Raw genomic sequence first — 13373 nt, forward strand, 5'->3', positions numbered from 1 at the left:
TAAACTAACCCTAACCTAACCTAAACCTAACCTAATCTAACCCTAACCTAACCTAATCCTAACCTAAACTAACCCTAACCTAACCTAAACCTAACCTAATCTAACCCTAACCTAATCCTAAACCTAATCTAACCCTAACCTAACCTAATCCTAACCTAATCTAACCCTAACCTAACCTAATTGTAACCTAATCCTAAACTAACCCTAACCTAATCTAACCCTAACCTAACCTAACCTAATCTAACCCTAACCTAACCTAAACCTAACCTAATCTAACCCTAACCTAACCTAATCCTAACCTAATCTAACCCTAACCTAACCTAATTGTAACCTAATCCTAAACTAACCCTAACCTAATCTAATCCTAACCTTATACTAACCCTAACCTAAACTAACCCTAACCTAACCCTAACCTAATCTAACCCTAACCTAACCTAATCCTAACCTAATCTAACCCTAACCTAACCTAATTGTAACCTAATCCTAAACTAACCCTAACCTAATCTAACCCTAACCTAACCTAATCTAACCCTAACCTAACCTAAACCTAACCTAATCTAACCCTAACCTAACCCTAACCTAATCTAACCCTAACCTAACCTAATTGTAACCTAATCCTAAACTAACCCTAACCTAATCTAATCCTAACCTTATACTAACCCTAACCTAAACTAACCCTAACCTAACCTAAACCTAACCTAATCTAACCCTAACCTAACCTAATCCTAACCTTAACTAACCCTAACCTAACCTAATTCTAACCTAATCCTAAACTAACCCTAATCTAATCCTAACCCAATCCTAAACTAACCCTAACCTAATCTAATCCTAACCTAATCCTAACCCTAACCCACAAACACTGGTGAAAGAAAACATTTTGAAGTGAAGCCTTCCAGACGACACTGAGGGACAAACTCACCCTTGCTCTAAACGTGAACAGGAGGACGCCCCCTGCTGCTGATTGGTCACACTGGCGTTACCACGGTAACCAACCAGCCAGTGGACTGAAGTACAGTACTAGAAGATACTGATTGGGAGTACAGTTGCTCCTACTGTAGTATCTTTACTCATACTGAAGTAACTTTACTTTTTACTCCTGCAGTAGTACTCTGCTGGAGGAATACCTCTTCATCTCCATCCTCAGCCAAGACCACGGCGGGGGGGGGGGGTCCACAATGGCCACTGGATTCAATGGTGGGGAACCAGGTTGGTACCAGTGGAGGAGGAAGAGGAGGAGCCAAACATCAGACAGGAGAGGAAGAGGAGGAGCTAAACGTCAGACTGATGTAATTCCACTCTGTCCAGCAGGCGGAGCTGTAGAACCAGTTGGAGGAGCTCCTCCTACCAACTTCACCTGATCAGCTGAGCGTCATGTGACACCACAGCGGTCTGTAATGACGTCACAGTGATGCAGACACAGAGTGGTTTCTTTATTCTTTATTCTCTTTCTCAACTGACATTCAGACGATCTTTACCCTGAGTAGCGTCTGCAGGCGTATCCATAACATCATCATCATCATCACCACCATCATCACCATCATCATCATCACCACCATCATCACCATCATCATCACCACCACCACCACCACCATCATCATCATCATCACCATCATCATCATCACCACAATCATCATCATCATCATCATCACCATCATCATCATCATCACCACCATCATCATCATCACCACAATCATCATCATCATCATCATCACCATCGTCATCATCGTCACCACAATCATCATCACCATCATCATCATCACCATCATCATCATCATCACCACAATCATCATCACCATCATCATCATCACCATCATCATCATCATCACCACAATCATCATCACCATCATCATCATCACCATCATCATCTTCATCATCATCATCATCATCATCACCACCACCACCACCACCACCACCACCACCACCACCACCACCACCACCATCATCATCATTATCATCATCATCATCATCACCATCGTCATCATCATCATCACCATCATCACCATCATCACCACCATCATCATCATCATCATCAATCACAGCTCAGACGCTTCCTGTTTTTCTAACGATTTAATCTCATTCATTCACACGTCTCCCACCTCCTGCACTGCATTGTGGGACTTGGAGTCCACCCACTGTTGGTTCAGAATCAGCTGTAGCGATGAGGAGGAGCGATGAAGATGATACCGTCTCACCTTCATCCATGTGTCAACACGTTCTACAAGCCCCGCCTCCTCTGACACGCCTCCCAGCAGTGCTCAGGCACCTGTCCAGGTGTGCTGACAGACAGGAAGTCTGGACTCCAGACGTGTTGTTGACAGTCCAGTTGCCTAGCAACAGACTGTCCTCCATCTACGGAACCTAAAGACAGCGTCTCGTGTTCGGGTCGGTACCGACCGGTTCGCCTCAGCACGTCAGTGTGGGCGGGGCCAGACCGGGCGTGGGTGGGGCCGGCCTCAGGACACCTGGATGACCTCCATGCTGCCGGAGAAGCTGGCGGGGCCCCCGGCCCCCCCGTCCTCCATCTGGCAGCTCCGCCTCTTCAGCTGCTTTTCGAAGCTGCTCTCCTCGTGCCAGCTCCGCCGCGAGGCGCCGCCGTCCCCCCCCCGCCGGCCGCGCCGCCGCACCGCCTCCAGGCCGGGGCCGCAGCCGTACGCCGCCAACCCGCCCAGGTACCAGCCCCCCCCCAGGGAGGAGGAGGAGACGGCCACGGGGCCCAGCAGGAGGTCGGAGTGCCAGCCTTTCAGGGTGCTGCTGGGGGCCGGGGGTGCGGCGCGGGGGGGTGCGGCGCGGGGGGGCGCGGCGCTGGGGGGAGCCCGAACTCCGCCCTCCTCCTGCTCAGGGCGGGGCTCAGGGGTGGAGCCCTCAGACACCTCCTCCACCGGGGAGAACTGGCAGGATTTGCTGCTGGAGGGGGTCGGTTTGTAGAATTCACCCCCGTCTCCAGACCCCTCATGAGGAACCAGCACGCGGTGAGAGGCCCCGCCCACCTCGCCGTACGACTTGATGTCCAGTGAGAAGGAGCGCTTGAGCCGGGCGTGGTCTTCGGGGGCGTCGGCCAGCTGCAGGCCGCTCAGCGCCCGCGCCAGCAGACGCTCCTCTGGGGCGTCGTCCAGAACGCAGGGCAGGGTCAGGGGCCCCAGAGGGGCCCCACAGGGGCCACAGCCAGCCCCCGGGGCCGGGGGGCCGGGGGCTGGCGGCTCCGGACGGTGGGGGGGCGTGGCTTCAGCTCCAGGAGGACGTTTGATCTTCTTCTCAAAGTCCAGCAGCTGACCCAGGAAGTTAAAGTTGGGCGAGATGGTCGGACGCTTCTCCTTCACGAACCTGACAGGAAGTGTGTGTCAGACAGGAAGTGTGTGTCAGACAGGAAGTGTGTGTCAGACAGGAAGTGTGTGTCAGACAGGAAGTGTGTCAGACAGGAAGTGTGTGTCAGACAGAAAGTGTGTGTCAGACAGGAAGTGTGTGTCAGACAGGAAGTGTGTCAGACAGGAAGTGTGTGTCAGACAGGAAGTGTGTGTCAGACAGGAAGTGTGTCAGACAGGAAGTGTGTGTCAGACAGGAAGTGTGTGTCAGACAGGAAGTGTGTGTCAGACAGGAAGTGTGTGTCAGACAGGAAGTGTGTCAGACAGGAAGTGTGTGTCAGACAGAAAGTGTGTGTCAGACAGGAAGTGTGTGTCAGACAGGAAGTGTGTCAGACAGGAAGTGTGTGTCAGACAGGAAGTGTGTGTCAGACAGGAAGTGTGTCAGACAGGAAGTGTGTGTCAGACAGGAAGTGTGTGTCAGACAGGAAGTGTGTGTCACACAGAAAGTGTGTGTCAGACAGGAAGTGTGTGTCAGACAGGAAGTGTGTCAGACAGGAAGTGTGTGTCAGACAGGAAGTGTGTGTCAGACAGGAAGTGTGTGTCAGACAGGAAGTGTGTCAGACAGGAAGTGTGTGTCAGACAGGAAGTGTGTGTCAGACAGGAAGTGTGTGTCAGACAGGAAGTGTGTCAGACAGGAAGTGTGTGTCAGACAGGAAGTGTGTGTCAGACAGGAAGTGTGTGTCACACAGAAAGTGTGTGTCAGACAGGAAGTGTGTGTCAGACAGGAAGTGTGTCAGACAGGAAGTGTGTGTCAGACAGGAAGTGTGTGTCAGACAGGAAGTGTGTGTCAGACAGGAAGTGTGTGTCAGACAGGAAGTGTGTCAGACAGGAAGTGTGTGTCAGACAGAAAGTGTGTGTCAGACAGGAAGTGTGTGTCAGACAGGAAGTGTGTCAGACAGGAAGTGTGTGTCAGACAGGAAGTGTGTGTCAGACAGGAAGTGTGTGTCAGACAGGAAGTGTGTCAGACAGGAAGTGTGTGTCAGACAGGAAGTGTGTGTCAGACAGGAAGTGTGTGTCACACAGAAAGTGTGTGTCAGACAGGAAGTGTGTGTCAGACAGGAAGTGTGTCAGACAGGAAGTGTGTGTCAGACAGGAAGTGTGTGTCAGACAGGAAGTGTGTGTCAGACAGGAAGTGTGTGTCAGACAGGAAGTGTGTCAGACAGGAAGTGTGTGTCAGACAGGAAGTGTGTGTCAGACAGGAAGTGTGTGTCAGACAGGAAGTGTGTCAGACAGGAAGTGTGTGTCAGACAGAAAGTGTGTGTCAGACAGGAAGTGTGTGTCAGACAGGAAGTGTGTCAGACAGGAAGTGTGTGTCAGACAGGAAGTGTGTGTCAGACAGGAAGTGTGTCAGACAGGAAGTGTGTGTCAGACAGGAAGTGTGTGTCAGACAGGAAGTGTGTGTCACACAGAAAGTGTGTGTCAGACAGGAAGTGTGTGTCAGACAGGAAGTGTGTCAGACAGGAAGTGTGTGTCAGACAGGAAGTGTGTGTCAGACAGGAAGTGTGTGTCAGACAGGAAGTGTGTCAGACAGGAAGTGTGTGTCAGACAGGAAGTGTGTGTCAGACAGGAAGTGTGTGTCAGACAGGAAGTGTGTCAGACAGGAAGTGTGTGTCAGACAGGAAGTGTGTGTCAGACAGGAAGTGTGTGTCACACAGAAAGTGTGTGTCAGACAGGAAGTGTGTGTCAGACAGGAAGTGTGTCAGACAGGAAGTGTGTGTCAGACAGGAAGTGTGTGTCAGACAGGAAGTGTGTGTCAGACAGGAAGTGTGTCAGACAGGAAGTGTGTGTCAGACAGGAAGTGTGTGTCAGACAGGAAGTGTGTGTCAGACAGGAAGTGTGTCAGACAGGAAGTGTGTGTCAGACAGGAAGTGTGTGTCAGACAGGAAGTGTGTGTCACACAGAAAGTGTGTGTCAGACAGGAAGTGTGTGTCAGACAGGAAGTGTGTCAGACAGGAAGTGTGTGTCAGACAGGAAGTGTGTGTCAGACAGGAAGTGTGTGTCAGACAGGAAGTGTGTCAGACAGGAAGTGTGTGTCAGACAGGAAGTGTGTGTCAGACAGGAAGTGTGTGTCAGACAGGAAGTGTGTCAGACAGGAAGTGTGTGTCAGACAGGAAGTGTGTGTCAGACAGGAAGTGTGTGTCACACAGAAAGTGTGTGTCAGACAGGAAGTGTGTGTCAGACAGGAAGTGTGTGTCAGACAGGAAGTGTGTGTCAGACAGGAAGTGTGTCAGACAGGAAGTGTGTGTCAGACAGGAAGTGTGTGTCAGACAGGAAGTGTGTGTCAGACAGGAAGTGTGTCAGACAGGAAGTGTGTGTCAGACAGGAAGTGTGTGTCAGACAGGAAGTGTGTGTCAGACAGGAAGTGTGTGTCAGACAGGAAGTGTGTCAGACAGGAAGTGTGTGTCAGACAGGAAGTGTGTGTCAGACAGGAAGTGTGTGTCACACAGAAAGTGTGTGTCAGACAGGAAGTGTGTGTCAGACAGGAAGTGTGTCAGACAGGAAGTGTGTGTCAGACAGGAAGTGTGTGTCAGACAGGAAGTGTGTGTCAGACAGGAAGTGTGTGTCCGACAGGAAGTGTGTCAGACAGGAAGTGTGTGTCAGACAGGAAGTGTGTGTCAGACAGGAAGTGTGTGTCAGACAGGAAGTGGGTGTCAGACAGGAAGTGTGTGTCAGACAGGAAGTGTGTCAGACAGGAAGTGTGTGTCACACAGAAAGTGTGTCAGACAGGAAGTGTGTCAGACAGGGTGTGTGTCAGACAGGAAGTGTGTGTCAGACAGGGTGTGTGTCAGACAGGAAGTGTGTGTCAGACAGGAAGTGTGTCAGACAGGAAGTGTGTGTCAGACAGGAAGTGTGTGTCAGACAGGAAGTGTGTGTCACACAGAAAGTGTGTGTCAGACAGGAAGTGTGTGTCAGACAGGAAGTGTGTCAGACAGGAAGTGTGTGTCAGACAGGAAGTGTGTGTCAGACAGGAAGTGTGTGTCACACAGAAAGTGTGTCAGACAGGAAGTGTGTGTCAGACAGGAAGTGTGTCAGACAGGAAGTGTGTCAGACAGGAAGTGTGTCAGACAGGGTGTGTGTCAGACATGAAGTGTGTGTCAGACAGGAAGTGTGTGTCAGACAGGGTGTGTGTCAGACAGGAAGTGTGTGTTGTCTGTAGGGTGTGGAGGCGGGGCCTCACCTGTAGGCCTCGTCCAATGACAGGTCCATCCTCTTCATGATGTAGGCGATGGCGATGGTGGCCGAGCGAGAGATACCAGCCAGACAGTGAACGAGGACCCGAGAGTTGGAGGCCTTCGCCTCTTCTGAGGGGGAGGAGCCACAGGTGTCACACCTCCAGGTGACATCACAGGTATGAAATACAAGACCCTGACCCTTACCCCGCCCCTGGCCCACTGACCTATGAACTCCAGCGATTGGTCCAGCCAGGGCAGGATCTTGTCGCTGAAGGAGTCGTTGACGGGGACCCTCAGGAAGTTCTGGTCGGGGATGAAGTCGGGCTGGGGGCAGGTGCTGCTGGCGTTCAGGACGTAGCCGATGTCGTTCTGCTGCATCACGTCCTGCAGAGACACGCCCCCGTGAGTCAGCGCTTCAGGCCCCGCCCCCCAGCCCACGACAGGCCCGTCCAGGAGGTCACGTGACCCGCGGTACCTTGTTGAGGACGTCCCTCTGGCAGCCCAGGTACAGGTGAGGCAAGATGCAGGTGGGGCCCACGCTGGCCAGGGGGGGGCACTGCTGGGGGGGGCAGGACGGGACCAGAGGGGCCCTCCCCTCACACAACCCCGGGAACAGCCCCGAGAACTCCGAGAACCCGCCTGGGGGGGCAAGACCAGAGGTTAGGACCCACAGAGCGGTGCCCCCACTGCGCCGTGCTCAACCAATCAGAAGGCAGCTCTGAACCACTGCAGGGTCACCAGGACCAATGAGGTGTCAGCCTGCTGGACCTAAAGGGACCCCCCGAGCCTGGAGGTGTGTGTGTGTGTGTGTGTGTGTGTGTGTGTCTCCGATGAAGGTATGTGGGCGGGGCCTGGACTCACCTGACAGCAGGTGCACGGAGGGGAAGCTCCTCTCCAGCTTGACCAATAGGATGGCCAGGAAGGAGTCGGCGCTGAGAGCGGCCGGGTCCGAAGAATTCTGGTCGTACACGACCACTTCCTGTGGGCGGAGCAAGTCCAGCTGCAAGCAGACAGCAGGTTGGTCAGCTTAACCAGGAAGTAATTACAGGGACTAGTTACAGGGACTAATTACAGGGACTATTTAAAAGGACTAGTTACAGGAACTAGTTACAGGGACTAGTCATAGGGACTAGTTAAAAGGACTAGTTACAGGAACTAGTTACAGGGACTAATTACAGGGACTAGTTAAAAGGACTAGTTACAGGAACTAGTTACAGGGACTAGTTACAGGGACTAGTTAAAAGGACTAGTTACAGGAACTAGTTACAGCAACTAGTTAAAAGGACTAGTTACAGGAACTAGTTACAGGGACTAGTTACAGGGACTAATTACAGGGACTAGTTAAAAGGACTAGTTACAGGAACTAGTTACAGGAACTAGTTAAAAGGACTAGTTACAGGGACTAGTTACAGAGACTACTTACAGGGACTAGTGAAAAGGACTAGTTACAGGAACTGGTTACAGGGACTAGTTAAAAGGACTTGTTACAGGGACTAGTTACAGGGACTAGTTAAAAGGACTAGTTACAGGAAGTAGTCACAGGTACTAGTTACAGAGACTACTTACAGGGACTAGTTACAGGGACTAGTTACAGAGACTAGTTACAGGGACTAGTTACAGGGACTAGTTACAGGGACTAGTTAAAGAGACTAGTTACAGAGACTAGTTACAGGGACTAGTTAAAAGGACTAGTTACAGGAACTAGTTACAGGCACTAGTTACAGAGACTACTTACAGGGACTAGTTACAGGGACTAGTTACAGAGACTAGTTACAGGGACTAGTTAAAAGGACTAGTTACAGGGACTAGTTACAGAGACTACTTACAGGGACTAGTTAAAAGGACTAGTTACAGGAACTAGTTACAGGGACTAGTTAAAAGGACTAGTTACAGGAACTAGTTACAGGGACTAGTTAAAATGACTAGTTACAGGAACTAGTTACAGGCACTAGTTACAGAGACTACTTACAGGGACTAGTTACAGAGACTAGTTACCGAGACATGTCACAGAGACTACTTACAGGGACTAGTTACAGGGACTAGTTACAGAGACTAGTTACAGGGACTAGTTACAGAGACTACTTACAGGGACTGGTTACAGAGACTAGTTACAGGGACAAGTTACAGAGACTAGTTACCCGGACTAGTTACAGAGACTACTTACAGAGACTAGTTACAGGGACTAGTTACAGAGACTAGTTACAGAGACTAGTTACAGGGACTAGTTACAGGGACTAGTTACAGGGACTAGTTACAGAGACTAGTTACAGAGACTAGTTACAGAGACTAGTTACAGGGACTAGTTACAGGGACTAGTTACAGAGACTAGTTACAGAGACTAGTTTTCCATCACTTCAACATGCGGAGCAGGACCAGGCGGGTCTGAAGGGGCCAGGTTCACTAACTGGTCAGGTTCTTGGGGGGGGGGGGGGTCCATTCTGTGGGGGTAACCTTTTATCTCAGGGGCTCACCCTGTCCCTGGGGGACTCACCCTGTCCCTGGGGGACTCACCTTGTCCCTGGGGGGGCTCACCCTGTCCCTGGGGGGGACCACCCTGCCCCTGGGGGACCACCCTGTCCCTGGGGGGCTCACCCTGTCCCTGGGGGGCTCACCCTGTCCCTGGGGGGGACCACCCTGCCCCTGGGGGACCACCCTGCCCCTGGGGGGCTCACCCTGTCCCTGGGGGGCTCACCCTGTCCCTGTGGGGCTCACCCTGTCCCTGGGGGGCTCACCCTGTCCCTGGGGGCTCACCCTGTCCCTGGGGGGCTCACCCTGTCCCTGGGGGGCTCACCCTGTCCCTGTGGGGCTCACCCTGTCCCTGTGGGGCTCACCCTGTCCCTGGGGGGCTCACCTTGTCCCTGGGGGGGCTCACCCTGTCCCTGGGGGGGACCACCCTGCCCCTGGGGGACCACCCTGTCCCTGGGGGGCTCACCCTGTCCCTGGGGGGCTCACCCTGTCCCTGGGGGGGACCACCCTGCCCCTGGGGGACCACCCTGTCCCTGGGGGGCTCACCCTGTCCCTGGGGGGCTCACCCTGTCCCTGGGGGGGACCACCCTGTCCCTGGGGGGCTCACCCTGTCCCTGGGGGGCTCACCCTGTCCCTGGGGGGGACCACCCTGCCCCTGGGGGACCACCCTGTCCCTGGGGGGCTCACCCTGTCCCTGTGGGGCTCACCCTGTCCCTGTGGGGCTCACCCTGTCCCTGGGGGGCTCACCTTGTCCCTGGGGGGGCTCACCCTGTCCCTGGGGGGCTCACCTTGTCCCTGGGGGGGCTCACCCTGTCCCTGGGGGGGACCACCCTGCCCCTGGGGGACCACCCTGTCCCTGGGGGGCTCACCCTGTCCCTGGGGGACCACCCTGCCCCTGGGGGACCACCCTGTCCCTGGGGGGACCACCCTGCCCCTGGGGGGCTCACCTTGTCCCTGGGGGGGACCACCCTGCCCCTGGGGGACCACCCTGCCCCTGGGGGGCTCACCTTGTGCCGGGCGGCGTGCTGCAGCAGCTCGGTGACGGTCACCTTGTCGTGCTGCAGCCTCCTCCTCATCAGCGCTGATCGGTTCAGGTTCAGGGCCTCCAGGATGTGGGCGGAGTTAAAGTCCACGAAGGGCCGGCTGTCGATCAGCACCACCCGGTCCGGCCCCCCCTCCAGCAGCGCCACCAGCGCCTGGGGCCCGATGGGCCGCACCGCCCCGGACCCCTCCCCCCGCTCCATGTCGGACCGGTTCCAGCACCGCTCCTTCCCTCCCCCCTCCCCCCTCCCTCCGGCGCCGGGGGGGCAGCGCAGTGACGGGTCCACTTGAACCCTCAGAGGAGGAAGACCTCCATGCTGTCGGACCAGACCGGTTCCTGGGGGGGCGGTTCTGTTCACACAAGGACAGGGTATCGGGGCGTGTCCTCAGGGCGAATGGAACCGGCTCCTTCACACCTCAGCAGGTGTCCAATCTCCTGGGGGGGGGGGTGGCATCTGTCTGCACCTGGATCCTGGTCTTCATCCTGAAGGGGGCGTCACACTGGAACCAGAACCAAAAAAGACCAGAACTTTAGAGACGTCCATACAGGGAAACAGTCCAGGTTCACACAGTGAAACAGTCTGGGGGTGTCAGTGTGTGTGTGTGTGTGTGTGTGTTACTGTGTGTGTGTGTGTTACTGTGTGTGTGTGTGTGTGTGTTACTGTGTGTGTGTGTGTGTGTGTTACTGTGTGTGTGTGTGTGTGTGTGTTACTGTGTGTGTGTGTGTGTGTGTGTTACTGTGTGTGTGTGTTACTGTGTGTGTGTGTGTGTGTGTGTTACTGTGTGTGTGTGTGTGTTACTGTGTGTGTGTGTGTGTGTTACTGTGTGTGTGTGTTACTGTGTGTGTGTGTGTGTTACTGTGTGTGTGTGTGTGTGTGTGTTTGTGTGTGTTACTGTGTGTGTGTGTGTGTGTGTGTGTGTGTTACTGTGTGTGTGTGTGTGTGTGTTACTGTGTGTGTGTGTGTGTGTGTGTGTGTGTGTGTTACTGTGTGTGTGTGTGTGTGTGTGTGTGTTACTGTGTGTGTTACTGTGTGTGTGTGTGTTACTGTGTGTGTGTGTGTGTGTGTGTGTGTTACTGTGTGTGTGTGTTACTGTGTGTGTTACAGTGTGTGTGTGTGTGTGTGTTACTGTGTGTGTGTGTGTGTTACTGTGTGTGTGTGTGTGTTACTGTGTGTGTGTGTGTGTGTGTGTGTGTGTTACTGTGTGTGTGTTTGTGTGTGTGTTACTGTGTGTGTGTGTTACTGTGTGTGTCTGTGTGTGTGTGTGTTACTGTGTGTGTCTGTGTGTGTGTGTGTGTTACTGTGTGTGTGTTACTGTGTGTGTGTTACTGTGTGTGTGTGTGTTACTGTGTGTGTGTGTTACTGTGTGTGTGTGTGTGTGTGTGTGTTACTGTGTGTGTGTTACTGTGTGTGTGTGTGTGTGTTACTGTGTGTGTGTTACTGTGTGTGTGTGTGTGTGTGTGTGTGTGTTACTGTGTGTGTGTGTGTGTGTGTGTGTTACTGTGTGTGTGTTACTGTGTGTGGGTGTGTGTGTGTGTGTGTTACTGTGTGTGTGTGTGTGTGTGTGTGTGTGTGTTACTGTGTGTGTGTGTGTGTGTGTGTGTTACTGTGTGTGTGTGTGTGTGTGTTACTGTGTGTGTGTTACTGTGTGTGTGTGTGTGTGTGTGTGTGTTAGTGTGTGTGTGTGTTACTGTGTGTGTGTTACTGTGTGTGTGTGTGTGTGTGTGTTACTGTGTGTGTGTTACTGTGTGTGTGTTACTGTGTGTGTTACTGTGTGTGTGTGTGTGTGTGTGTGTGTGTGGGTTACTGTGTGTGTGTGTGTGTGTGTGTTTGTTACTGTGTGTGTGTTACTGTGTGTGTGTTACTGTGTGTGTGTTACTGTGTGTTACTGTGTGTGTGTGTGTGTTACTGTGTGTGTGTGTGTGTTACTGTGTGTGTGTTACTGTGTGTGTGTTACTGTGTGTGTTACTGTGTGTGTGTGTGTGTGTGTGTGTGTGTGTGTGTGTGTGTGTGTGTGTGTGTGTGTGTGGGTTACTGTGTGTGTGTGTGTGTGTGTGTGTGTTACTGTGTGTTTGTTACTGTGTGTGTGTTACTGTGTGTTACTGTGTGTGTGTGTGTTACTGTGTGTGTGTGTGTGTGTGTGTGTGTGTGTGTTACTGTGTGTGTGTGTGTGTGTTACTGTGTGTGTGTGTGTGTGTGTGTGTGTGTGTGTGTTACTGTGTGTGTGTGTTTGTGTGTGTGTTACTGTGTGTGTCTGTGTGTTACTGTGTGTGTCTGTGTGTGTGTGTGTGTGTGTTACTGTGTGTGTGTGTGTGTGTGTGTGTGTCTGTGTGTTACTGTGTGTGTGTTACTGTGTGTGTGTGTTACTGTGTGTCTATGTGTGTGTGTCTGTGTGTTACTGTGTGTGTGTTACTGTGTGTGTGTGTGTTACTGTGTGTGTGTTACTGTGTGTGTGTTACTGTGTGTTACTGTGTGTGTTACTGTGTGTGTGTTACTGTGTGTTACTGTGTGTGTGTTACTGTGTGTGTGTGTGTTACTGTGTGTTACTGTGTGTGTGTTACTGTGTGTGTGTTACTGTGTGTTACTGTGTGTGTGTTACTGTGTGTGTGTTACTGTGTGTGTGTTACTGTGTGTTACTGTGTGTGTGTGTTACTGTGTGTGTGTTACTGTGTGTTACTGTGTGTGTTACTGTGTGTTACTGTGTGTGTTACTGTGTGTGTTACTGTGTGTGTGTGTGTGTTACTGTGTGTGTGTTACTGTGTGTGTGTGTGTGTGTGTTACTGTGTGTGTGTGTTACTGTGTGTGTGTGTGTGTGTGTGTGTTACTGTGTGTGTGTTACTGTGTGTGTTACTGTGTGTGTTACTGTGTGTGTTACTGTGTGTGTGTTACTGTGTGTGTTACTGTGTGTGTTACTGTGTGTGTGTTACTGTGTGTGTGTTACTGTGTGTGTTACTGTGTGTGTTACTGTGTGTGTGTTACTGTGTGTGTTACTGTGTGTGTTACTGTGTGTGTGTTACTGTGTGTGTTACTGTGTGTTACTGTGTGTTACTGTGTGTTACTGTGTGTGTGTTACTGTGTGTGTGTTACTGTGTGTTACTGTGTGTGTGTTACTGTGTGTGTGTTACTGTGTGTTACTGTGTGTGTGTGTTACTGTGTGTGTGTTACTGTGTGTTACTGTGTGTGTTACTGTGTGTTACTGTGTGTGTGTGTGTTACTGTGTGTGTGTTACTGTGTGTGTGTGTGTGTGTGTGTGTTACTGTGTGTGTGTGTTACTGTGTGTGTGTGTGTGTGTTACTGTGTGTGTGTTACTGTGTGTGTTACTGTGTGTGTTACTG

The 13373-nt window shown here is 52.1% G+C and overlaps 1 protein-coding gene across 1 annotated transcript in view; it reads right to left on the bottom strand.

The window, feature by feature from the left end:
• Window positions 1-1422: 1422 nt before the first annotated feature.
• The window catches only part of dusp16 (dual specificity phosphatase 16), a 13346-nt gene continuing 1395 nt past the window's right edge, over window positions 1423-13373 (bottom strand). Inside the window, exons 2-7 of the mRNA XM_068306519.1 lie at window positions 10006-10540; window positions 7394-7532; window positions 7008-7171; window positions 6757-6916; window positions 6538-6661; window positions 1423-3321 (exon numbers count right to left, since the gene is read on the bottom strand). Coding sequence (XP_068162620.1) covers window positions 2454-3321; window positions 6538-6661; window positions 6757-6916; window positions 7008-7171; window positions 7394-7532; window positions 10006-10242 — 1692 coding nt within the window. The 5' untranslated portion in view covers window positions 10243-10540 and the 3' untranslated portion in view covers window positions 1423-2453. The remainder of the gene's footprint in view (window positions 3322-6537; window positions 6662-6756; window positions 6917-7007; window positions 7172-7393; window positions 7533-10005; window positions 10541-13373) is intronic.

This window comes from Antennarius striatus, chromosome 22 (assembly GCF_040054535.1).
Source record: "Antennarius striatus isolate MH-2024 chromosome 22, ASM4005453v1, whole genome shotgun sequence".
Classification (NCBI taxonomy): Eukaryota; Metazoa; Chordata; class Actinopteri; order Lophiiformes; family Antennariidae; genus Antennarius; species Antennarius striatus.